Genomic DNA, 26,712 nt, shown 5'->3' on the forward strand with positions numbered 1-26,712 from the left:
TATGCATGTAGTATAAGTGAAGGATAATTAATCGATAGACCATGCATTCCACTACTATCAGTAGATTCTTAAGAAAATTGGAGGAGAGCCTCCAGAATATTAGAGTGGATCCCTCTCCCCATGAAGGATTTATAGGAAAACATGGACAGTGATTGCATAGGCATGGATGGATTGAGATCTCTTTTGGAGAGAATATCTACTTTGGTGAAGTCACGGATCTATGAAATAATTGAAGTATTTAGGAGAAACTTCATTTTTACTTATCATTTCTTAGTCAAAAGCATGGTTTGGGAACTTCAGTTATTGTTTCTTCATTTCACCAGACACCGTGTAGTTGACTCCTACAACTATCCAAAAGGCTTCATAAAGGAATGGACGTCTAACCTGGGCCTTTGGATTGGACCTGTGCTTTCAGTGATATAGGAACTCCTAAAGTGGTAACTTCATCAGTGTAGGTGGGCACCTGCTTTGTTGATAGATAGTCTTAGAGAGTTGCCTAGGACTCTTGAGAGCTTGTGTCTTATCCAGGGCCATACCGCCAGTAGTAAGCGTCAGAAGTCTGGAGGCTAGGTCTTTCTGACCTCGATGTCATCTCTTGATCCATTATTCAGCTTGTAGCCTCTTAATTCACTATCATTGGTTGATTCAGATCATCCCTATTCAGTTAGAATCCCCAGTTGCTTCATTGCCTGTGTCTTCCAGGACCATCTCCAAAGATAGAGAAGCTTAGCATGAGTTGTAGGACTGTTAGCTCACTGTTGTATGGTAGCTGGACCTTGAAGAATCAAGGCATCAGTTCAGAAATGTCATTATTTTTGGGGCATAGTTCATAGTTCATTGCTGAATGTGATGTAGTGGTGTTTGTTGTCTCTTTGTGACTCTATTTGGGGTTTTCTTGACAAAGATACAGGAGTGCTTTGCCATGTCTTTCTCCAGCTCATTTTATAGATGAGGTTACTGAGGCAAACTGGGTGAAATACCTTGCTCAGAGTCATAAAGATAGTGCCTGAGGCTAGATTTGAACTCAGGTCTTCCTGACCTGCACGTTATCCACTACATGATCTAACTGCTCAGTTTAGTGGCTAGAGTGGTGGAATTGGAGTCAGGAAATCTTGGGTTTAGAGTTTGCTTCTGGAACTTACTAGATAGTCATGATAGATACAGCATGTAACTTCTCCAAACCTCAGTTTCCTTATATGTAAAATAATATTAGTAATGTCCATTATTAGTAATACCTACCCACAGGGTTAAAAAGCTCAAATAAAATTAGGTAAAGGCCTTTATAAACTTTAAAGCCTTCTATATTTTTTTTTTTTTGATATTGAAAGCAAAATTGTCCCAAACCAACCTGTTGGCACAGTAATAAGGGGTTTTTGTCTGTTTTTTTTCTTTTGGAAGGGAAACTTATTTCAGGATCTTGCCTTTACCTGCCCTATTGTCCAGTGTTTTGAACACTAAGGAAGCCTACTGATCTCCCTGTTAACAAGATACTTTGAAAATGCAATAACCCAGGTCTTATGTCTTTCAGCTGGCATGTGAAGAGATTTTGTTTTCTGAGTCAGTATATAGGATGTTCAACAAGGCAAACCTTTATTATCTGTAAAATGTTTCTTTTATTGAAGTGAATAATTAAAGTTGACTTCATGATTACTTACAAAGTATTGATATAAGAAGCTCTATAATGACACAGGCTTATCAACTTTGAAATATTTTTCCTAATGGAAAACAATTATATCATTATTTATACAATTATAACCACTTTAAGAATTATTAGGGAACAATAATAGGGAAAGTTTCTTCACTTTATAAATGGAGTAATGAAAATGTCTCTTTGAGTAGTAGGAACTCTTAACTGAATTTTATAATCTTTACTGGATTTTGGAGGGCATTTCAGGAAAAAAAGAAGCCTTTACATTTGTTAGTAGTAATTAAGATCAAGAGAGAGGATACCAGGTTTAGTGGAGTCAGGGAAGATCTGGGTTAAAGACCTGCCTCTTACATAATCACTGGGTGACCCTGGGTGCAAACTCTATAAGAACTTGTAAATTGAGGAGGAAAAGAATGGTCTGAAATGAATTTCAGTATTTTTAGTTTCCTACACAGAAGAAAAATATCAGTAATAAAAATCCAATGGGAAAATGTGATTCAATGTAAAAAAATTTAGTTATGCCAAATTTTCAATGAAAAGATATACTGAAAGTACTGTCAACTTAATTTATCTTAGGAAAACTACATTTTAAAATTTCCTTTTTGTCACGTTTCTAATACACCTCAGAATTTTGTTAGTCTGTGCTGAATTTTAAAAATTCTACAGTATAGTATGGCAGAATATTTTGATATTTAGTTCTATTTTATCACTATGTTTAACCTGTTTTAGTTAAGAATTTGGGAGAGATTAATTTTATTTTATAGTTGTCATGCTGTCTTTTCGTTTGTTTCATCATAGATGCAAATTTTTTCTTTATTTGTCTACAGTTTATATTCTTTCTTTTCGAAGCTAATTTTGGAGCTGAATGGGAAATGCATGAAGTTTTCTCTATTGTAACAAATAGCAGACTTATACATTGAAATGTAGTCAAACACAGCAAAAGGTTTTGGTAGGAAATATAGAACTAGTTATCTCATGACTAATGTGCTTTTTTTCATACTGCCTGGAAGAGGTTGCATGCAAAAAATAACACTTGCTATCTCTTGTGTGGTGACCTTTGTATGGTTTATTTGTGATCCTGTGCAAAAAACCTATTTAGATGGAAATCACTGATTTAACTCAATTGCCCTTTAAAATGCAATTGGCCTTTTATTTTTCGTAGGTTGAAGTTACATTATGCATCATATGAGCCAACTATAAGGGTGTTGCATGACAGGCACCATATTTTACTGAGGCAGAAAATGCTTACCTCCTTGGAAAGAGACAAAGCAGTTGGTCAGGTAACGAGATGATTAGTCAAAGCTACCACAAAAGGATCCTCCTCTTTCCCCCACAACTTATTCTTTTAGAATTTAGGGAAAAGCAAGCATTGCTGTATTCTCCAAGATATATTAAAATAATTTGTTCTATTAATTGTGCCTTTATTAAAAAAAGAATTTGGAAGCATTCTTACCAATATCTTTTAGCCATTAAAATATATAGTTCCATTGGCATTTATTATATTTCTTAGCCTATAAAAGCAGAATTTTTTAGCACTATATGTATATTTTTTTCCATAGGCAGATACTTTATATGCCTTGTTAACAATAAGGGCTTGCATTATATTGTACTTTATGGTTTTAAAGAGCTTAAAATACATTATCTTCTTTTAAATGGGTTTTCTAGTCATCTCTGCTGATAGTTCGTTTGGCTTAATGTTTCTCTAACCCATACAAGGCTCCTTTCAGACTGTCTTTCAGTCTCCTACATAGACTTAGGAGAATGCCAGAGAGGCAAAGATCAGAGGAGATATGGGTGCCAGTGCCAACCCTGTTGTTATCTAACTGGGTAACCTTAGGAAGCCAGCTCAATTGAACCAACATTTGCTGTGTGTCTGCCAGGTGCAGGCAAAGTACTGGCGATACAAAGATGAAAAGTAAGACCCCTGCCTTCCAGGAGCTTACTGTCTGATAGTAATAGGAAATGTGTACAAAAAAGTTTCCACGTAAAAAGTAGAATGCAGTCCAAGGAGAGATACCAGCAGTGCTCCAGGACAAAAGATGATTGAGAATTGAAAGATGTTTTTTCTGCTTGAGGGGTCAGAAAAGGCTTCATTGATAAGAGGACAGCTAAACTAGGCCTTGAAGAGACAGAAGGATTTTCACAGAAGAGATGAGTTGAAGTGTGCTGCTGAGGCTGGAGGATGACTGGGATAAAAAGTGCATGAAGGAAAGTACTATGGAAAGGCTGGGAGTCGGAGAGCAGATAGAGAGCTTTAAGCTTCAGGTTGAAGAATATCTGTTTTCTATTATAGGCCAGTAATTCTCAAACTTTTTGGTCTTGGGACCACTTTATACTCTTAAAAATTATTGAGGATCCCTCAGAGAGCTTTTCCTTAGGTAGATTATATCTATTGATAATTACTTCATTAAAAATTACAAGTCTTAGTATTGTTATAAAAATAGATTTGACTTCATAGACCCCTGAAAGAGTCTTGAGTCTCCCAGGGTTCCCTGTATCATACTATGAGAACTGAACATAAGCAGTTCTGAGCAGGAGATTCAAATTGTCAAAACTTGTACATTAGGAAAATTGGCAGCTATATGAAGGGTAGATTGGAGATAGGAGAAATTAGAGACATGGAGAACAGTTTAGGAGGATGATGTCATAGTTTAGGGAAGAGGTAATGAAGTCCTAAACTAGGGCAGTGGCAGTTTTAGTGGAAAGGATAGGATAAATGCAAGGCATATTGTGAAGGTAAAAGCAATCAGAAATTGGCAATCAATTGTATATTGACAGTGAGGAATAGGGAAGACTCAAAAGTTACCCTCAAGTTTCAAGCCTGACTGGAATGATTCTGGTACAATTAACAGAAAAAGAAAGTTGGAAGGAAAGTCAGGTTTAAGGTGAGCCAGGAGAATGTTATTTTAGCGTTGGATGTGTGGAGAGATCTTGGTAAAGCTATACTGAAGGCAGTTGGAAATGTGATACTTGGCCAGGGGCAAGATGAAATATTTCCCATGTAGATTTGGGAGACATCTTATAGAGGTGGCATAATTGAATCATAGAAATAGATAAGATCACCTAATCATTTAACTTCTCAGTATCTTAATTTCACTGTCAAATAGGGATAATAACTATTTTTTCTATTGTATATCATAGTTTTTTGAGAGAAAAAATGAGAAAACAGTTTAAGCTTTTAAATAAAGTGTTATATAAATATACTATTATGGTCATTGTTATCATTTTATTAAAATGACTGTCATCTTATTTCTATATTGCACAGCCTGGTCTAGTTCCAGCCTGATTCTAGAAATAAAGGTCTGGACCACTGTAAACTTAAAGCTCAGAGCTTATTTTCTGGTCAAGTGGGCCACCAAAGTACCAAACTGGAGAATATTTCAAAGGAAATCCAGGACAATCCCAGAGCTAATTATAGTTATATGTATTTTCTGTATTTGAACCTAGAATGTAATCGTAGTCCAAGATTCATAGACTTTCCTTCGGTATGCCCTGAAAGATGAGTAAGGCATCATATTAGGCACATGTCCTTCCTTCAGGACAGCCCATGATGCTTTTTCTTCCTTCTTTCTGACTATAGCAGACCCCTGGGTCTCCCTCTAGTTAAGACTTGCACTGCTGCAATTGAGTACATGGCCGTTCCTGACTATTCTGTGTTTTATTTGCTGATGACTTTCAGTTCATATGATAAGAACTAACTTTGCTATTTATTCATGATTACAGTAAGTTTTATGATGCATTTGTTCAAAAATTAGCCGTTAAGAATCTGGTAATAGAAAATATACCCAGAACCATGAAAAGTATCCAATCTCCTCATCAGAAATGTATCAGCCAGAAGGAGTGATCCCCCACTCCAAGTGCCAACCCTCAAGCACTGAAGTGACTGTAACTAAGAAGGTTTTTGCCCTTGAGCTGAATAGCTTTTCTTAATGGCTTGGCATACCCCAGGTCCACTGACCCTGAAAACTTCTTCCTTGCCTTTCTGGCAGAAATCAGCCCTTTGTTTTTGTGAGACATAATCTCAGGAAACTCCTAGATTGGCTTTAGCCAAAATGGAAGTTTCACCCTCTCTTCACAAAAGCATGCCTGTAGTGCCACCAGTATCTTCTCTTTTTTTTTTTACTCCTTGTGGACCCTCTTTTTTCCATAGGATTATATTCACTTAACTAATACTAGAAATCATTGGGAAAATATGATTCATTTTACAGAAATTTACTTTGAAGACTTTTTTAAGGAACATGTTTATTTTATTAACTTAGAAATACTTCATTGTTTGTGGAACCTGAAAGTGAAATGGACATTATTGTCATCTCTCCGTGATAAAATTTTATGATTATATATACTTTGAACAACAGAGGCATAAATAATTCAAGATAGTTGATAATCCAGCAGTTTCCTTTTTTCCTTTTTGCTGTGCCTTTGTACTTATTTTTTAATATAACAAAGTGTTGGTTTTCAAAATTTTTTCTCAGCAAAATCAAGAAATTGGGTCTTTACTATAAATTTTAAAAAGATACGGTAGCACTTCCTTTTCTCCATTCTGATCTCTATTTCCTCCATGGAACCTTAGCCATGTTGGGAATAAAGAGTTCTTTTTTAGACCTGTTAGCACCAATTTGAACAAACTTCTTTCGTACTTTCCCTGTAGCAAGAATAGTTAAGTGTTTAATTTTTAAGGCTGTTCTTTTTCAAGCATATTGAAAGTAAATCAGAGTGTAATATATAAATAAGGAAAATAATTAAGCCTAGTATACGCAATACTCTAGGCTGCCAATTAACTGTAAGCAAGATTTGCCACATCCTTACAGATAAATTGTAGTGTTGATAACTGATCTCTCATAATTGAAAGTTTAATCAGAACTTTTAATTTATAATTCCTTTTATTCCTAAAGAGAGAAACAATTGGCTGAGGAAAAGGATTCTGGATTTCATAATGACCAATGAATTCGTGATCCATGAGTCAATAAATATCTGATGAAATCCACTTGAATTCCAAAGATACAAAGCTTAGTAGTTGTTGTTGTTTTTAAAGGGCATTTGATGAAAACTAATCTATCCTTTGAATTTAATGATATGATAATCATTGATAAAGAAAAAATGTTGCTAATGGCCAATAGGATAGAATAAGGAGAAAGGATAGAAGAAAATAGATGAAAGTGTTGTCTATATAGGAGGAATGAAATTTTTAAAGGTTTAATTTATTAGAGAAAACCAAAGTATAATTTTGGGGTGATTCGATCTCTATTTCACCAACCTAAACAAATGTTCTTTAATGTCAGTATTTAAGTCAACAGAGAGCCTTAGTGGGCAGAGTATCTGACTGAAAATATTTATTAAACCTTAGATAAGTCCTTGAATAGTAATATTTGCCTTGTATCTCATAGATACATCACAAGACTGAATGAAATAATTATATGTCAGTTTAAAATCAGAGGAAATATCTTACATAACAAAGTGCTATATTATGAATGTCCAGCAGTGTGATATGGAGGAAAAGGAGCCAGAATCCTGGCTTGTGACTTTCCGCCATGTGACCATGAGAAGGCCACTTATCCCTTTGAGTGTCAATCCTCATTTATGGAAAAGAGATAACTGCACTAGCACAAGGCTCCTCCCAGGGCTGTTGTCAGGGTTCATGTGACGTTTGACTTTGTAAGCCTTAAAGTACTAGATAGACGTAAGCTGTCGTTAAAATTAGCAAAAGCTGTTAATTCATCAGGTCATGTAACGTGCTTTTAGTGTAGGCGCTTTTATCAAGAATTCATTTTTCAAGCCTTCAGCTGATTAATCCGAGATCAATCATTATCCTCCCATTAAAGTTCTACTCTGGTACGATCATTGTGTGGAGATGACTTTGTTTTCTCAAAAGCTGTGTCGTATGAGTATAAATTCTAGCAGACTCAACCAGATTAAAATCTAGATTTGGAAATGGGTCAATTATATGTTGTTTATGTGAAACTTGGAGAATCTCATCATTATCATTATGCCCATAAGGTGTTAGATAATTCAACTGCAGCAGCTCTCTAAGATCATACACTGTGTTTTAGGGGAACTTAAAATCAGTGGAGGGAGAAGTACCCATACTGATGTGATTATAGATCCTTGAAGGTCTAAGCTAGGCAACATTCCATTTTGATATTTTATGATTAGATTGGGCCTGTTTAAGTCATATGTTTAATTTTACTGGTAATACAAGAAACAACATTACAACATGTTTTTTATTCTTTAGATTACAGGACTTCAAACAACGTTAAGGAATTTGGAAACAGGACATAGTCTCCAGGTACCTGAGATAAGAGGTAAAACAAATTTAGTAAACATACCCCCAAACTTGAGCTAAGTAAGAAAATTGAGAGAAAGGAAGCTATAATCAGGTCGTTATAATCAGGAGAGAAGAGGGAATATGGTTCAAGAGACAGAGATGGAGTGTGCTAAAATGTAAAAGCCCATCAAGGAAATGCTTAAAAAACAAATAAACAAGTGAAGAGCTCTAGAAGGAGTCTCTGAGGAACCCTGCTTTTAAATGAATATGAGTTAAAAAATGGGGAAGGAATATATAAACAAAGAAAAGAAAAGACTACAAAAGAATGACAAAAATTTGTAAGAAGACTATCAGGGATGCTAAAGCTGAGAATGAACTGAGGCCTCTCCACAACAAAAAAGAGGTAGAAGATTGAGCTTAGATGAATTCTGGTTCCTTCCAGTTCTAAAGTTTAGTGATTCCACAGATTGTTTCATTACTGTGATTAAATGGCATGATGATGTGTTAATTATGACTCCTATGAAAGTGACTCTCAAGTGTTGACTAATTTTACATTCAGACATATTCCCTTCAATCATGTTTTGCCTTGATATTCATAACTAAATTTGGAGAACACTTTGTGCTGACTCTTTTTAATATCTTATCAAACTTTAGCCCAAAGTATAAAATTCACATTTTACCTGAACAAATGAAGGCATAATCTCACTAATGCACAGAGTAAGAGTTTCACTTTAGGAATGACTTCCTTGCAAATTCTGTTTGCCTCTTCCGGTATGAAGTCTTTTGACATCTTGTCTTTTATTCCATTGATAGTTTGATATATAATCAGGGCTACCACCCAACAGCAGAACTGTTTAAGGAACTTTAATGTAATGCAAGGTCTAAGGCTTTCAGTACTGATATAGCTATGTGCTTTTCTTATCTATTTTTTTAGGCTTTAAAAAATAATTAGGCCATGGTTATCAAGGTCACAGAAATATTTCAGAGTTCTTGCCATCAATTCCAAGGACAGGAGAAAAATTTAATGAATCAGAGCTATTTTAAGAAGTTTTTTTAATTATATATTTGTTTCTTATAGGATATTCAGAAGAATAAGAGAAACCCTAGGAGAAATTATGTAATAGTGAATTATCATTAATTAGGTATAAGTATTAGCCTGAGCAGCACTACAGCATTAGTGGAGAAGAAGATGGTTAGCTTTGTAGTCAGGGAGAGTTAGGTTTGAATTCTACCTCTGATATCCTAATTGTGTGATCCTGAACAAGTTGCTTAATTCTTCACTGGCTCAGGCAACTCTCTGAGACTACAAGGAATCAGTCTGCTTTGGTGTAAGAAATTTGCATGTTAGGCATTCCCCACATGGAAGAAATCACCAAACTTGACCAGAAAAAGCATCTATCATGAATCTATGGAAAATTACACACATTTTTGTGCAACTTAAAATACCAATTAGTATGAACTAAAGGCTTATTTAACAAGTTAGGCAGTTCTAATATAGGCATTTTTTGTTTACATATAGATGCAGGATAATTTAAAAAAGAAATTCATTGTCTTTTTTATTTGCTCTATGATTTTCCTTTGTGGAATACTCACAAGCCACAAATTACTTTTTATGCCTAAAAGTTTGTGAAAGATGATGCTATTTCTATTGTTATTTTATAACAAGTCAGTTATCATTTAAGAAGATGTGAAATTCAATATATGATAATGTGAAATAGTAAATCTGTTTCCAAAAAACTTCATGTAGACCATCAAACTCTAAAATTGCATTTTATTAGTTTTGGCATGTTAATGTGTAAGGGAGGATGAATGAAGTTTAAATCTTAAGTTGGGAAATGATTTGGCAGAAATGGAAATTTAAAAAAAAACTGACTTGCAGGATTTACAAAGAAAAAAAAAACTGCTACCTGCAACACATTAATGCAGCACTTAAGGCTATTAGTTTTAGCTTTTCATTTCAACATTTTGTTATTTGTTGATAAGAATTGTTTTTGTGTATGTCAAATTTATTTATTTACTTTGAAACTTTAGACTTTAGATTTATTTAGGGTTATTTTATACAGGTTTATATAATATCTAGTTTAATCTAGAAAAGACAGCTCCCCCTCAGTGAAACCCTGGCCTAAGTATATTTGTTTTACATATTTAGCAAGAAGATACATTAAGCATTGGATAGAGCACCAGTGTAGGAGTCAGTAGGGCCTGAGTTCAAATCTCACCTCAGATGCTTGACACTCACTGGCTGTGTGACCTTGGGCAAGTCACTTACCCCCAATTACCTCATCCTGGGTCATCTCCAGTCATCCTAGGAATATCTGATCACTGGATTCAGATGGCTCTGGAGGAGAAGTGAGGCTGGTGACCAGCACAGCCCTCCCTCACTCAAAACAAAGTCAAGTGCAAGTCATGTCATTATTTCTCTGATTGCATGGTCTTCTTCGGCAACAAAGGACAAACACACACACATTAAACATGGAAGCTTTTCATCCTTGTGGCACTAACATGATCATCTACACAAGACACCCTTCAAAAGCTACAATTCAGGACCCTCCCAGTTTCTCAGCAATACAAGCCCGGTTGAGATCTTCTGGTCCATTTGCTTGACGTTTCATTGTTGTTTAATCCCTGGAAATTTCTTTTTGATTTCATCCTTGGAGCTTGCATAGATCATTTTCCTTTTGAGAGATGCTAGTTCTGGTGCCCATAGAAAAAACATCAAGTCTTCTTTTCTTGGTTACATTGTTTCAAAGCTTGCATCATATGAAGGGTGGCGACATTCCCACCAAATGCTTGAGAGGATCAGTGATGGTCACGCCAGCACCTCCTACCAAGATCCCTCTTCCTTCTTCCACAATGATGCATTTTTGGTCTGCACTGGGACAGGATAACTGCCTTCTTTATTTTCTTGATTCCTTCTGGTGTAGACCATCTTCGAACCTTCATATCATAGAAAATGCGGCATACTTCATCAGCTCATTGCACTCCCAAGGCCATCTCTCCAAAGCCGACGATCTGGAGCGTGGCGTGGTCCCTGGGCCGGCGGGGGCCGGGAGCAGGGAGAGCCAAATGGCTGGGCGCTGCTGCAATCTAGAGCGTGGAGGAGCATCTTCCTCCCAGGAGCCAAGGAAGGGAGAGAGGCGACGGCGGGAGAGCAGGCAGGCGAGAGAGTGAGGAGGCAAAGAGATGTCCAGTTTATACCAGGAAAATGTATTTACTCTGTATTTGCTGAGAATCATTTGTAAATTATTGTATATTTTTAAATAATGAAACAGTAAAATTTGTATTTATAGATTACCTTGCCTCTTTGTACAGGATTATTTTCTTTCCTGTTTCCTCCAGGTGGTTTAATAGAAACAGTATCCATAGACAGTTGTTCAAGGAAATTTCAAGGAGTTTAGATTTTTTTTTTTTATTTACTGGGAACAATTCTCAGTTTGTCATTGACATTATGAAGTAACTATTGGCTAAGTCCTTAGCCTTTTTCTGTTGAGCACTGCCTCATCATTCTAGTTAGCCAGTGCCACAAACTTGAAGTTATCCTCGACTCTTCTCTTTGTTTTACGTCTCCTCATACTTCACCAATTGCCTGGTCTTGTCCCCTTCCTCAGTCCCTTTTCTCTTCATTCACAGGGTCTCTCCCCTCATTCTGGCACTCATCACCCCTCTACTAATTGTATTAGTGTTTGTCTTTCTTTTTCAAAGAGGACCAGTGACATCGTGGGGTGATGTCTTGACTTGCCTGTGAATTGAATTTAAGTGAGGCAGTGGTGCACCGAGTCATCAGCCTTGCTCTTTCTTGCCTGAGTCATTGAAGTCCAATGGCGGGATGGAAGTCAAGATGGTTGGCAATGGCCTGGGATACATGGATGACCTTGGTGTCTTTGATGCCTGACTAAGCTCCAAGTACTCTATGGAGCCTGCTTCAGCTGCCTTCATGGCTATTAGAACACATTGCTCTCATCTGTTCCATTCAGCCAGGGAAGTTCTTCACATGCTTACGGTTGACATCCCCCAATTCACTGACAGGTTTGAGGCCTATCGATTACCCTAATTGTATACTTACCATCTGATGCTCAATTCAGGTCAACTTAATAAGCCTTTTTTGTAAGATAGATATGGTGCTGGGTGCTGAGGATACAGAGACAAAGGGAAATGGTTCTTGCCCTTAAGAAGTATACAGTATGTATATTTATAAGCAAATCCAGAATATATAAAAAGCACTTTTAGGGGGGAGAGCACTGGTCGAATATGAAGGGCATTTTGTTAAGAGTAGAATGAAATTTGCAGAGGGCAAGATGAGAGAGTGAGACAGGGACACCAGAGGAATGGAAGTGATAATGGAAGGGAATTGGGAAGAGCAGTTAGGAAAAAAGGATCTTTAACCTAGGCAGCCTGCCAGTTGGAATAACAGTAGTCCTGGTCAAGCTATAAAAAAATAGATTGGCATGCTCATTTCAGTCAGAAAGTTAATTTGATTATTAATCCCTGAGAAAGAAGTATATCATGAAACTAGAGGACTGCATGCCCTATCCATGGTCCTGCCTGAAAGTCAGGAACAGTGGGGCCAGTGGACTTTGAAGGCCATGCTGCTTTTAAAGAGACGAAACTTGTTTTTAGGGTACTTATTGTCACCCAGACTGGTTCTGCTCTAGGTCTTATACCAGTTTTTAATGGATTATCATACAGATCTCAGGAGAGTCTTTAGCACAGTTCTTTGTGTGTAATAAGCACTTAATAAGTATTAACTTTAAAAGTTTTCCTTTTTTAAAGATTAACAATAAATTGCTATATACAAAGTTGCAATTTCACTTTCTTTAAAGTTGTTCTTTAACTACTTTTTCATTATCTGAATATTTTCCCTCACATGTGTATGTTTGTACCATTTATTCTGTTTTTTAAACTTTAGCTTGTCCCTCATGGATTCTTGGCTGTCATTTTAGTAATCTCATTTTTATTCCCTAATATATTTATTCCCAGGGCAATTAATCTTTATTTTCTTCATAATCCCTTAAATTCTTAATCCTAATGCTATTCTCCCAGTTGCCTACTCAGCCCATCCTTCCCTAAAATGTGGAGGCAGTCTAGGATGATTTGTTTCTTCTAGCCTTGTTTTCATGCCAACATACCTTTGTATCTTTTTATTCTTCCTGTCATTCTCAAAAGAAGCTGTTCCCATCCCTTCTCTGAAGCTCACCTGTCTACCTTTAGGCTTGACATCATCATCCCTGTCACTGAATAAACTGAGGAGAAATCTTGAGAAGTCATCAGTCCCCTTACAGTTCTTGTATAGAAAATGATGAGCTTGAATACTATTAATCCTTCTGGTGTGAACATTCTGTGATTCTGGCCTTCCTTAATGAGGTCATAGAGGAAAGCAGTAAGCTGGATTTCAACATCATCCTTTCCAGACATCTTCTCTGGGTCAGCAAGAATTGTTTAAGAGAAAATCTCTGTCCTTCTCTTGAAGCTCCTCTAATGGAGCTTCAATGTCCAGTTCTTTTTCTCTAGTATCTTTGAGAAGCTTTTCTAGCCCATAGAAAGACCCCATCAGTCACTACAGCATGAGCATATACACACTTCTTATTGCACTATGTTTAACCAAAATGCTCGAGGTAAGAGTCATTGACTGAGAACACCTGCTTAAGAGCTGTGTTCGTTCATTAGGTTTACTTTAAAATGATATATTCTACCTTTCAATTATTAGTTTGGCACAGGAGAAATAACTTTCCTTTTATAATTAAATTTGCTCTGAAGTTTGGATACAGAGTTTTCTTAATTATTGAAGAAGGAGGGGAGGAGCCAAGATGGCAGAGTAGAAAGATGCATATGCTAGCTCCGAACCCACAGCCCATAAAATATCTGTAAAGAAGAACTCCCAACAAATTCTGGAGCAGCAGAAGCCACAGAACAACGGAGCAGATGAGATTTCTGTTCTAGAGAGCCCTGAAAACCTGACATGAAAGGTCCATCGCACCCTGGACTGGAGCGGAGCCCAGCCCTGCCTCTGCCGCGCGGCACCGAGAGGAGCAGATCTGAGCAGGCTTCAGGGACAGAATCTCCAGTGGCCGTACAGGTCCCTCCACCCACAGGTGACAAGGGTCCATGAGAGGGTCTCTTTGGCTGGTCGAGAAGGGAGTGGGGTGTCCCCATAACTCAGGCCCCCTCGGGAGGCAGCAGCGAGGGCGGCAGTGGACAGAGGTGCCCAGAGCAGGTAGGAGCTTGGATCCATTGTTGAAGGTCTCCTCATAAACCCCCTGAGGGAACTGAGTCCTGTGTGGCGGCCCTGCCCCCACCTGAGCACCTGAACTTAATCTCACACTGAATAGCACCCCTGCCCCTGCCCAAAGCCCTGAGGCTGGGAAGCAGCATTTGAATCTCAGACCCCAAGTGCTGGCTGGGCGGATCTGGAGGCTAGGTGGGTGTGGAGAGAAAGCTCAGAAGTCAAGTCACTGGCTGGGAAAATGCCCAGAAAAGGGAAAAAAAATAAGACCATGGAAGGTTACTTTCTTGGTGAACAGATATTTCCTCCCTTCGTTTCTGATGAGGAAGAACAATGCTTACCATCAGGGAAAGACACAGAAGTCAAGGCTTCTGTATCCCACACATCCAAAATAAATATACCATGGGTTCAGGCCATGGAAGAGCTCAAAAAGGATTTTGAAAATCAAGTAAGAGAGGTGGAAGAAAAACTGGGAAGAGAAATGAGAGAGATGAAAGAAAAGCATGAAAAGCAGGTCAACACCTTGCTAAAGGAGACCCAAAAAAATGCTGAAGAAAATAACACCTTGAAAAATAGGCTAACTCAATTGGCAAAAGAGGTTCAAAAAGCCAATGGGGAGAAGAATGCTTTAAAAAGCAGAATCAGCCAAATGGAAAAGGAGGTTCAAAAGCTCACTGAAGAAAATAGTTCTTTCAAAATTAGAATGGAAGAGATGGAGGCTAATGACTTTATGAGAAACCAAGAAATCACAAAACAAAACCAAAAGAATGACAAAAAGGAAGATAATGTGAAATATCTCATTGGAAAAACAACTGACCTGGAAAACAGATCCAGGAGAGACAATTTAAAAATTATGGGCCTATCTGAAAGCCATGACCAAAAAAAGAGCCTAGACATCATCTTTCATGAAATTATCAAGGAAAACTGCCCTGAGATTCTAGAACCAGAGGGCAAAATAAATATAGAAAGAATCCACTATCACCTCCTGAAAGAGATCCAAAAAGAGAAACTCCTAGGAACACTGTGGCCAAATTCCAGAGTTCCCTGGTCAAGGAGAAAATATTGCAAGCAGCTAGAAAGAAACAATTCAAGTATTGTGGAAATACAATCAGGATAACACAGGATCTAGCACCCTCTACATTAAGGGATCTAAGGGAATGGAATAGGATATTCCAGAAGTCAAAGGAACTAGGACTAAAACCAAGAATCACCTACCCAGCAAAACTGAGTATAATACTTCAGGAGAAAAAATGGTCTTTCAATGAAATAGAGGATTTTCAAATTTTCTTGATGAAAAGACCAGAGCTGAAAAGAAAATTTGACTTTCAAACACAAGAATGAAGAGAAGCATGAAAAGGTGAACAGCAAAGAGAAATCATAAGGGACTTACTAAAGTTGAACTGTTTATATTCCTACATGGAAAGAAAATATTTGTAACACTTGAAACTTTTCAGTATCTGGGTAGTTGGTGGGATTACACACACACACACAGACAGAGAGCACAGAGTGAATTGAATAGAATGGATCATATCTTAAAAAATGAAATAAAGCAGTGAGAGAGAAATATATTGGGAGGAAAAAGGGAGAAATGGAATGGGGCAAATTATCTCCCATAAAAGAGGCGAGCAAAAGACTTTTTAGTGGAGGGAAAAAGAAGGGAGGTGAGAGGAAAACATGAGGTTTACTCTCATCACATTCCAGTAAAGGAAGGAATAAAATGCACACTCATTTTGGTATGAAAACCTATCTTACAATACAGGAACGTGGGGGATAAGGGGATAAGCAGGGTGGGGCAGAGGATGGAAGGGAGGGCAATGGGAGAAGGAAGCAATTTGAAGTCAACACTCTTGGGGAGGCACAGGATCAAAAGAGAGAATAGAAGCAATAGGGGGCAGGATAGCATGGAGGGAAATATAGTTAGTCTTACACAACACAACTATTATGGAAGTCATTTGCAAAACTACAGAGATATGGCCTATATTGAATTGCTTGCCTTCCAAAGGGAATAGGTCAGGAGGGAGGGAGGAAGAGAAGTTGGCACTCAAAGTATTAGGAACAACTGTTGAGTACTGTTCTTGCTACTAGGAAATGAGAGAAACAGGTAAAGGGGTATAGAAAGTTACCTGGCCCTACAGGACAAAAGAGAAGATGGGGACAAGGGAAGGGAGGGATGATAGAAGAGAGGGCAGACTGGTGATAGGGTTAATTAGAATGCTCATTGTTTTGGGGTGGGGGCAGCGGACAAATGGGGAGAAAATTTGGAACCCAAAATTTTGTGAAAATGAATGTTAAAAGTTAAATAAATTAATTAAATTAAAAAAAAAACAAAAAAAATTATTGAAGAAGGATTCTTACATTTGTGTTTGATTCTACTTCCATAGCATCCTTTCTCTCCAGTTAGATGACCACCATCTTAGTTCAGGAGCTTATTAGCTCTTGCCTAGACTTTTTTTACTCTTAATGTCGTAGATGACCTTGATGCAATTTTCATCCTCATTGAAGGAGTCTGGCAACATTGCTGAAGACATGACTCACTCTTTGTGAACCTGTAAGGAGTTTTCCTGGCAGAGATAGTGGAGTGGTTTGCCATATCCTTCTCCAGCTCATTTTACAGATGAGGAAACTGAGGCAAATGGGGTTACCTGACTTGCCCAGGGTCACACAGACAGTAAGTGTCTGAGGTCAGATGTGAAAAGGAGTGTTCCTAACTCTAGGCCTAGCACTCTGTCCACTGTATCACCTAGCTGCCATTTAAAATTAAGATAAATTCCATGTGATTTGTAACCTTAGAAAAGTGGTCCAAACTTAGTGATTGGGAATCTTTATTATTTTGTCAAAACATGTATAATACATATTCAAAAATATGCTTTAATGAGAAGTTGTGGTTCTTTGATGAAAAGGGAAAACATGTTGGTTCTTGCTACCTTGTAGAAACTATTCAGAAGCAGTTGCCTTTAGTGTAAATATTGTTTTGTTACTTTGCCAGTACTGGAAAAATTCTGAGATATGTGTTCTTTAGTGCCACTCTAGGCATTGTTTACTTTTATCTATGACTTTTGTCACGGCTTGCTTTTTGAAATTGTGTATGTTCATTGTGCATGTATAGTAGATGAGATTGTCTAATACAGTAGATGGCTTAGTCCTCTTATAGCTTCAGCTGTCATCCTTCATGCCTCTATTTTAGGGGCCTGCAACTTCTGGCAAACATTCTAAAAAATGGAACCAAAAGATATTTAGAGTGGTACGTGACACCTGGCCTCAATCCTATAATTTATGGGTTTCCTTGTAGGACTGGGTTTTTCTTTCTCTACTGGTATCCAGTTTCATTGACCATTAGTGTATTCTATCTTCTCTGTTGGGGGTTAGTAGATGAGGTCCATGATACTGGACTTAGATGGTTTTCCTAGCCCACTAACAAACTGTAGAAATAGATATGAGAGATGAAGGGTATTTAACAAAACTCTGCCATCACAGTAAGCAGCTGCCATGACTAGAGAGACCATAGTCTTTACCTTTTCCAAGTCCACTGGCACCAGTTTAACATAAAAATTGGAGGTAACTGTTAAATATTCCCAATCCCCACTAACTGCCAACAGGTAGTTATGAAGTCTCAGGTTGGAAAGTGGAATGTTACAGTCTGCTTCCTTGTCAAATGACGCATCTCATGTGGGGAAAACTTTATCCTTCCTCAGCCTTTAACCAAAAATGGCTTTGTGGGGGTGTAGCACCTATAAGCTGCTAGACCTATTTTCTAGCGTAAGACTGGAGCTACAAGTCCTTAGACCTTTATAGAATGAAGTTTATAGAACTCTGCCATCATTACAGAAGGTGGCTCTGTTAAGGAGAAGCATCCAGATTTCTATAGGTGTTTCCCTTGATCCTTTTTGTTTGTTTTTGGTACTTCATGTCATAATTTTAGCACAGAGATGATTCGTTTGGTCATGTTTTTAGCATTATAATCTAATCATCAGTTAAAGTGGATGACAGAGCAAAACAGTAAAGAGAAGAAAAGAAAAGGGAAATCTTTTTTTCTTTCAGTTTCAGCAGGTTATTTCCTGTTGATGGTATTCAGTAATTATTAAGGAAAGATTAGGAGATTAGATTCTAGGTGTTTTAAATTATTGATTTTTCTTCCCATGTTCTCATTTTTAGATCTCATATAGAAAATAATATTCCACTCACTTTGTGTCAGATATTTATATTCTCTTTTATCTTTCCTTTTTCTTCCCCATTTTCTCTCTTGTTTTCACATCTAGAGCTTAAATTCATAGCCATTTATCTCCTTTGTATTCCTCTAGTCTTATGGTCTATTAAATAATTAATCAAGTAGCATATTTTTTCACTATTATTTATTTCATCGTAATGTTGGGCTGATATTATTTTTCAGTTAGAGGCAACTTTATTTCAGAAGAGGAAAAATAATCACATAAATGAAATTGTCTTATTTTATAGTAAGTCACAAATGTGACAGAGAAGATAAGCCAGAGGGTCCCACCCAGAAAGCTATTCGTGAAGCCAGGGAACAAGCCAGACCTAAAATAAAACTGAAATCCAGTACAAAGGTATGAAATACTTTATTTTACTGCTTCACATTTAACCGAGGAACAAGTTATAAATTGATGTTTAGGTTCATAGAATAATTTATTATTTGAATTTAAAAGACCTTTCAAAAAGGCAGATGAAAGAAAAAGGTGTAAGTATGGAAAGTGTTACTATCCAGTGATAATACTGATTTTTGTTTATGGGATCAATTTCATTTATAGTCTCAAACTCTTTACAAAGTGATAATGTCTGTCTTTACATAGTTTCAGTTGAATTGCTTAATACTTTAATTACTTTGGGAACAAAGATCCTTTACATGAAGTCCAACATGTTAAAAATACAAACCACAAATGAAACAAATTCCATAAATCTTGAAAAGCGTTGGCTGTTGGACAAAATGACTTTGTGGGTAAGTTCTTTTTGTTTCAGCAAATTTGAAAGAAAACAGGGCTGATATGGGTCAAAATTGTGAAACCTTCAAAGGTTATCTCCTCTGCCTCCAAACTGCCTCCATTTCTATCCTTTTAGATGGCAAACTTTTCTCCCATTTCATATTCCATTGGCCCCATACTACTTTCAATTTTCCTCCTTTAAAAACAGAAAGGATTTGATTTCAGCCATTTACATATGTTGATTGAGTGACTAATTATAATTCAACTGAAACTCATACAGCATTATAATTCTACACTTATGTTACATCAATCAAGCATTTCCATTTAAAATCATTTGTGTCTATATGGAATGAAAATCTCTTTGTCTCCTTAAAATAATTTGTCATCCTTACTCAGATGATATTTTGGGGGCGTGGAGGGTGGTAGAATGCAAGGTTTCTCATGAAATAATACTAAGCCTATTCTTTTGACTCTGAAATTAAACCTGATTATAGTTTTAGTGATGAGGTAGTGAAGGATACATGAAAATGCAACAAAATGGGCATCCTCCATGCATGTAGCGATAGTTTCAAACCCTCTTTCCTCTCTGTAATTTTCCCTTCTATTTGTAACCTCAGCCTTGCTGTCTGAGATTTCTCAGATTCCTTGGTGCATGGTCTTCTTCTGTATTTTTCTCCACAACAGCCTGTGCTAGAAATAAAAATGCATTTTCAAAAACGGTTTTACTAGTTATTTAGAGGAAAAGGATAAAAGTACAAAACAAATTCATAGGAAAAAATACTAAATCATTGAGTTCATGAAGGTGGTAATTTTCTGACCATAAAATAACCTCCATAGACTTGTGTTCAGCTGGTCCTCACTTCTCACTTGCTAGAAGTGAGTTTCATTGGTGAAACTGCCATCATATTGGGAAAGTAAATGTATACTACATCAAAAAGCCATCAACCATGCACCCAAATGGATAGGACATTTCTAGAATACAGATGTTACTCAAAAAAACATGAAGGGTCTTTTATTTACTGTATGATAAAATGCAAAATCATTATTTCAGCATTTAAAGCCAGCCATTTCCCTTCACCCCCCCCCCCCGCCCAGCTCATTTTGGCTCTGAACTAACTTTCTAAGCTTATTCCAAATTACTTTGCTTTGTTACTCTTTCTTCTAGTCAAACCAACCTGCTAGCAGCTGTTCATTCTATTCATATGTCCCATTTTGTGTCTGGGTTTTTTGTATACAAGGTTTCTCCATGCCTGAGATAGACTTTCCCTCTTCCCTTAAGTCCAGGAATATCCTAGAGCCAGCTCAAAGTGGGGGTGAGAGAACTGATTATTAAATGTTCACTATGATCAGTGAAAAAAATCAGCAAAGACTATATAAAGCAGGGCTTCCTTTGTTCTTTCACTGAAAAATTGAGGTCATTTGCTGAGGACTCTTCCCTCTCCCTGCCTCCTCCTTACTTCACGCTGTGTGGGATAAAAAGACCCTTACTCAAAATCTTAAATAAATGAAGAGGCTTCTCAATAAGAACAGAAAGAAAAAGACTTATTATAATTCTTGAGAAAGGGATATCCTTCCACCAGGTCGGGGAATCTGGTGGAAGGAGGCAATTTACAGAAATTGAAGCACAATTTTTATACCCTAACGCAAAGAATCCCACCTCCCCACTCTCCCACCTCTCCTTTGGCTGGGAGGCGGGCTCACAATCTAAATGCGAAGAACTAGGTAAACCCCAGGAAATCTCCTATCCCAATATAATTACCTCATCTAACATCTAACTTAACTGCTGATGTGGCTTTAGAAAAGAGCGGGGTTGGGGGGGGGGGAGTGGGAACTGGTAGTGTTGATGTGGCAACAGTACAACAAACAATGGGGAGATTTGAGTAACTTCCAGGTTTCCACTACAGCCCACAGCACTTTCACAAAGAAAGCTGGTAGCTGGTAAGGGGGGCGGGAGGGGGAATCAACTGAGCGTCCACGGGCCCTGGATACCTGAAACTCAGGTATCCAGGGAGAGAGGCCTTATGGAAGAGAAATTTTATTTAGAAAGTTCAATATTCCCCATATTTTTATTATGAAAAGTCTTCACAATCTCCTCATCTCACTCAACACCATGTTTGAAATGGGAATACTCACTTTACAAATAGGGTTGTTGTGAGAGTCAAATGACATAATATATCTGTACTTTTATTGTTGTTGTGTTATTTTTATTCAGAACCGCCCCCTGTTTTCTCCTTTATCTCTGGTCTCAGATGAAGAGGTGACCTTTTTCTTTGTCAAGACCAGCCCCTCTACCTGTTGCTTTGGTCCCATTCTCTCTTATTATCTTTAGCAGATTTTCCCCAATGTCATTCCCCCCTTTCCTTTATCTCCAGACTTTCTGTTTAACGTCTCCTTAACAGCTGCCTGCAAACATCCAAGTCTCCTTTATTCTTTGAAACCACCATAAAACTCCAAACCAAAGCAAACAAGCAAAGAAACAAAACAAAACAGAAAATGATCCTCACTTGATTCTATTGCTTTATATCTCTCTAGTCCTTCCCTTTAAACTCCTTGAGATAGCTAGCCATAATAGGGGCCTCCACTTCCTCTCCTCGTGCTTTCTTCTAAATCCTTCAGAATCTGAATATCATCATTCAGATGAAAAGATCTTCTCCAAAGTCTGTTGTTATTGTAGTAGTAGTTGTCAGATTCTTCCTGACCCTGTGGACTCTCTATCTTTCAGGTCCCTCTGTCTTCCTCTGTCTCTTGAAGTCTGTCCAAATTCATGTTCATTGTTTCCCTCATATTATCAAGCCATCTCATTGTCTGCTGGCCCCCTTTCCTTTTGCCTTCAGTCTTTCCTAACATCAAGGTCTTTTTCAGTGAATCCTGTCTTCTCATATGTGGCCAAAGTATTTCAGTATTTGACTTTTCAGTGAATAATCTGAATTAATTTCTTTTTTTGAAATTTAATTAATTTATTTGCTTTCAGTTTTCAACAATCACTTCCATAACTTTTAAATTCTCTGCCCCTCCCACCTCACTCCATCATGGAATCTTATATGGGTTCTACATATACATTCTTATTAAATATATTTTCATATTAGGCATGTTGCATAGAAGAATTAAAACGAATGGGAAACCATGAGAAGAACCAAACCAAAACAACATAACATAGGAGAAAATAGTCCGCTTCATTCTGTGTTCTGAGGCCATAGTTCTTTCTCTGGATGTGGATAGCATGTTGCATCAAGAGTTCTTTGAGAATGTTTTAGGTCCTTGCATTGCTATGAAGGGCTAAGTCTATCAGAAATAGTCTTTGCACACTGTGGCTATTACTGTGTATAATGTTCTCCTGGTTCTGCTCATTTCACTTAGTATCAGTTCATATAGGTCTTTGCAGGTTTTTCTGAAGCCCACCTGCTTATCATTTCTTAAAGCAAATAGTATTACATTACATTCATATGGCAGAACTTGTTCAGCCATTCCCCAGTTGAATGGACATAACCTCAATTTCCAGTTCTTGGCTACCACAAAAAGAGTAGCTATAAATATTTTTGTACATGTAGGACCTTTTGCAATTTTTATGATCTCTTTGGGATATAGCTGTAGAAGAAATATTGCTGGGTCCAAGGGCATGCACATTTTTATAGCCCTTTTGGCATAGCTCCAAATTGCTCTCCAGAATGGTTGGATCAACTCACAGCTCTGCCAACAATGAATTAGTGTTCCAACTCTCCCACATCTTCTCCTACATTTATCATCTTCCTGTTTTGTCATGTTGGCCAGTCTGGTAGGTGTGATGTGGTACCTCAGAGTTGTTTTGATTTGCATATCTCTAGTCAATAGTGAATTAGAGCATTTTTTCATATGACTATAGATAGCTTCATTTTCTTCCTCTGAAAACTGCCTGTTCATTTCCTTTGACCATTTATCAATTGGGGAATGACTTGTATTCTTGTAAATTTGACTCAGTTCTCTATATAGTTTAGAAATGAAGCCTTTATCACAGACACTAGTAGTAAAAATTCTTTCCCAGTTTTCTGTTTCCTTCCTAATCTTGGTTGCATTGACTTTGCTTGTGCAAAAACTTTTCAATTTAATGTAATCAGAATTATCCATTTTGCCTTTCATATTGTTCTTTATCTCTTGTTGGTCATAAATTTCTCCATTCTCTATAAATCTGATAAATAAACTATCCCTTGCTCCCCTAATTTGTTTATAGTATCAGCTTTTCTACTTAGATTGTATACTTATTTGAACTTTATTCTTGTGTATTGTGTCAGGCATTGGTCTATGTCCAGTTTCCACCATACTGTTATCCAGTTTTCCCAGCAGTTTTTGTCAAACAGTGAGTTGTTATCCCAGAAGCTGGGGTCCTTGGGTTTATTAAATGGTGGACCGCTATAATCATTGACTACTGTGTCTTGTGTACCTAACCTAGTCCACTGATCTACCCTTTTATTTTTTAGCCAAAACCAAGTGATTTTGATTATTGCTGCTTTATAATGCAACTTGAGATCTGGTATGGCTAAGCACCTTCCCTAACATTTCATTTCATTAATTTCCTTGATATTCTGGACCTTTGGTTCTTCCAGATGAACTTTGATATTATTTTTTCTAGCTCTAGAAAATAATTTTCTGGTAGTTTGATTGTTATTGCACTGAATACATAAATTAATTTTTTTCTTTTTCTTTTTTTAAAATTTATTTAACTTTTCAATATTCATTTCTGCACAATTTTGAGTTCCAAATTTTTCTCCCCATTTCTCTCCTCCCCCTCAAACACTGAGCATTCTAATTACCCCTACCACCAATCTGCCCTTCTTTCTAACATCCCTCTCTTCCCTTATCCCAACTTCTCTTTTGTCCTGTAGGGCAAGATAAATTACTATACCCCATTACCTGTATTTCTTATTTCCTAGTTGTATGCAAGAACAATACTCAACAGTTGTTCCTAAAACTTTGAGTTTCAACTTCTCTTCCTCCCTCCCCACCCATCCCCATTGGGAAGGCAAACAATTCAATATAGACCATATCTGTGTAGTTTTGCAAATGACTTCCAAAATAGTCATGTTGTGTAAGACTAACTATATTTCCCTCAATGCTATCCTGCCCCCCATTTCTTCTATTCTCTCTTTTGACCTTGTCCCTCCCCAAGAGTGTTGACTTCTAATTGCTCCCTCCTCCCATTGCCTTCCCTTCCATCATCCCCCCCACACAGCTTATCCCCTTCTCTCCCACTTTCCTGTATTGTAAGATAGGTTTTCATACCAAGATGAGTGTGCATTTTATTCCTTCCTTTAGTTGAATGTGATGAGAGTAAGCTTCATGTTTTCTCTCTCACTCCCCCTTTTTCCCTCCACTGAAAAGTCTTTTACTTGCCTCTTTTATAAGAGAGAATTTGCCCCATTCCATTTCTCCCTTGCTCCTCCCAATATATTCCTCCCTCACACCTTAATTTGATTTTTTTATATATGATCCCATCCTATTCAACTCACCCTGTGCTGTGTGTGTGTGTGTGTGTGTGTGTGTGTGTGTGTGTGTGTGTAATCCCACCAACTACCCACATACTGAAAAAGTTTCAAGAGTAACAAATTTTGTTTTTCCATGTAGGAATGTAAACAGTTCAACTTTAGTAAGTCCCTCATGACTTCTCTTTCCTGTTTACTTTTTCATGCTTCTCTTGATTCTTATGTTTGAAAGTCAAATTTTCTTTTCAGCTCTGGTCTTTTCATCAAGAATGCTTGAAAGTTCCCAATTTCATTGAAAGACCAATTTTTCCCCTGAAGTATTATACTCAGTTTTGCTGGGTAGGTGATTCTTGGTTTTAGTCCTAGTTCCTTTGACTTCTGAAATATCCTATTCCACACCCTTCAATCCCTTAATGGAGAAGCTGCTAGATCTTGTGTTATCCTGATTGTATTTCCACACTACTTGAGTTGTTTCTTTCTAGCTGCTTGCAGTATTTTCTCCTTGATCTGGGAACTCTGGAATTTGGCCACAATGTTCCTAGGAGTTTCTCTTTTTGGATCTCTTTCAGGAGGTGATAGTGGATTCTTTCTATATTTATTTTGCCCTCTGGTTCTAGAATGTCAGGGCAGTTTTCCTTGATAATTTCATGAAAGATGATGTCTAGTCTATGGGACTTTCAGGCAGTCCCATAATTTTTAAATTGTCTTTCCTGGATCTGTTTTCCGGGTCAGTTGTTTTTCCAATGAGATATTTCACATTATCTTCCATTTTGTCATTCTTTTGGTTTTGTTTTGTGATTTCTTGGTTTCTCATAAAGTCATTAGCCTCCATCTGTTCCATTCTAGTTTTGAAAGAACTATTTTCTTCAGTGAGGTTTTGAACTTCCTTTTCCATTTGGCTGATTCTGCTTTTTAAAGCATTCTTCTCCTCATTGGCTTTTTGAACCTGTTTGCCAATTGAGTTAGCCTATTTTTCAAGGTGTTATTTTCTTCAGCATTTTTTGGGTCTCCTTTAGCAAGGTGTTGACCCACTTTTCATGCTTTTCTTTCATCTCTCTCATTTCTCTTCCCAGTTTTTCCTCCACCTCTCTTACTTGATTTTCAAAATCCTTTTTGAGCTCTTCCATGGTCTGAGACCACTGAATATTTATTTTGGATGTTTGGGATATAGAAGCCTTGACTTTTATGTCTTCCCTGATGGTAAGCATTGTTCTTCCTCATCTGAAAGGATGGGAGAAGGTATCTGTTCACCAAGAAAGTAACCTTCTATAGTCTTATTTTTTTTCCCCTTTTTTGGGCATTTTCCCAACCAGTTACTTGACTTTTGGATCCTTTGTCAAGAGTAGGGTATTCTTTGGGGGTCTGTAAGATCTCAGTTCCTCTGAGGTAGTACAAGTCTGGGAGCAAGAAAAGATTTTTGGGCCCAGAATCTGATTAATAGAGTTTCCTCTTCACAACCACCTAGCCTCCAGTTCAGCCAGGCCAGCACTGGGGGCTCAGATTCAGATAAGCTACAGGGGTAGGGCTGCCATTCAGTGTGAGATAAAGTTCAGCTGCTCAAATCCCTCAGGAATATTAGGTGGGGGCAGGGCAGCCTCACAGGGCTGAGGTAAGAATCAGCTGCTTCATGCCCCCAGGGGTTTTACGATCCCACAGTGGATACAGGCTGCTGTAGGGGCTGCTGTGGAATCTGCTACAGACTGCCTGATGAGGCCTCTGTGGCTGCTGCCTAAGGCCAGAGCTATGGGAAGGCCCTTCTCCCTTCTTGGCTAGCTGAAAAAATCCTGTCACTGACCTTTGGTGCCTGTGGATTGAGGGATCTGTGAACCTCTGCTATTTGGACTGGGAATTCCACCCCTTAGGCCTACTCTTGTCCTCCTCTCAGAGCCCCACAGCATGGCCATGGCTGGGCTAGGCTCTTCTCTGTGTCCTGTGCAATAGATCTTTCCTGTTGGCCTTTCAGGTCACCCTGGGCTGGAAATCTCCTCCACTATGTTGTTCTGTGGCTTCTGCTGCTCTAGAATTTGTTGAGAGTCTTTCTTTACAGGTATTTTATGGGCTATGGTGGAAGAGCTAGTCATGTGCCTCTTTCTACTCTGCCATCTTGGCTCCACCTCCCAAGTAAATTAATTTAGAAAGAATTGTCATTCTTATTATATTAGTTCAACCTACCCGCAAGCAACTAATGTTTTTCC

The 26,712-nt window shown here is 37.7% G+C and overlaps 1 protein-coding gene and 1 pseudogene across 6 annotated transcripts in view; one reads left to right on the forward strand and one right to left on the reverse strand.

The window, feature by feature from the left end:
- Nucleotides 1-26,712, forward strand: part of SPAG16 (sperm associated antigen 16) — a 1,246,090-nt gene that overhangs the window by 79,381 nt on the left and 1,139,997 nt on the right. For all 6 annotated transcript variants that reach the window (XM_072617486.1, XM_072617488.1, XM_072617489.1 and 3 more), the window contains 3 exons: nucleotides 2,811-2,928; nucleotides 7,878-7,947; nucleotides 18,583-18,692. In XM_072617486.1, coding sequence (XP_072473587.1) covers nucleotides 2,811-2,928; nucleotides 7,878-7,947; nucleotides 18,583-18,692 — 298 coding nt within the window. The remainder of the gene's footprint in view (nucleotides 1-2,810; nucleotides 2,929-7,877; nucleotides 7,948-18,582; nucleotides 18,693-26,712) is intronic.
- On the reverse strand, nucleotides 9,966-10,904 carry LOC140509705 (destrin pseudogene; annotated as a pseudogene).

The sequence above is a fragment of the Notamacropus eugenii genome, chromosome 6 (assembly GCF_028372415.1).
Source record: "Notamacropus eugenii isolate mMacEug1 chromosome 6, mMacEug1.pri_v2, whole genome shotgun sequence".
Lineage (NCBI taxonomy): Eukaryota > Metazoa > Chordata > Mammalia > Diprotodontia > Macropodidae > Notamacropus > Notamacropus eugenii.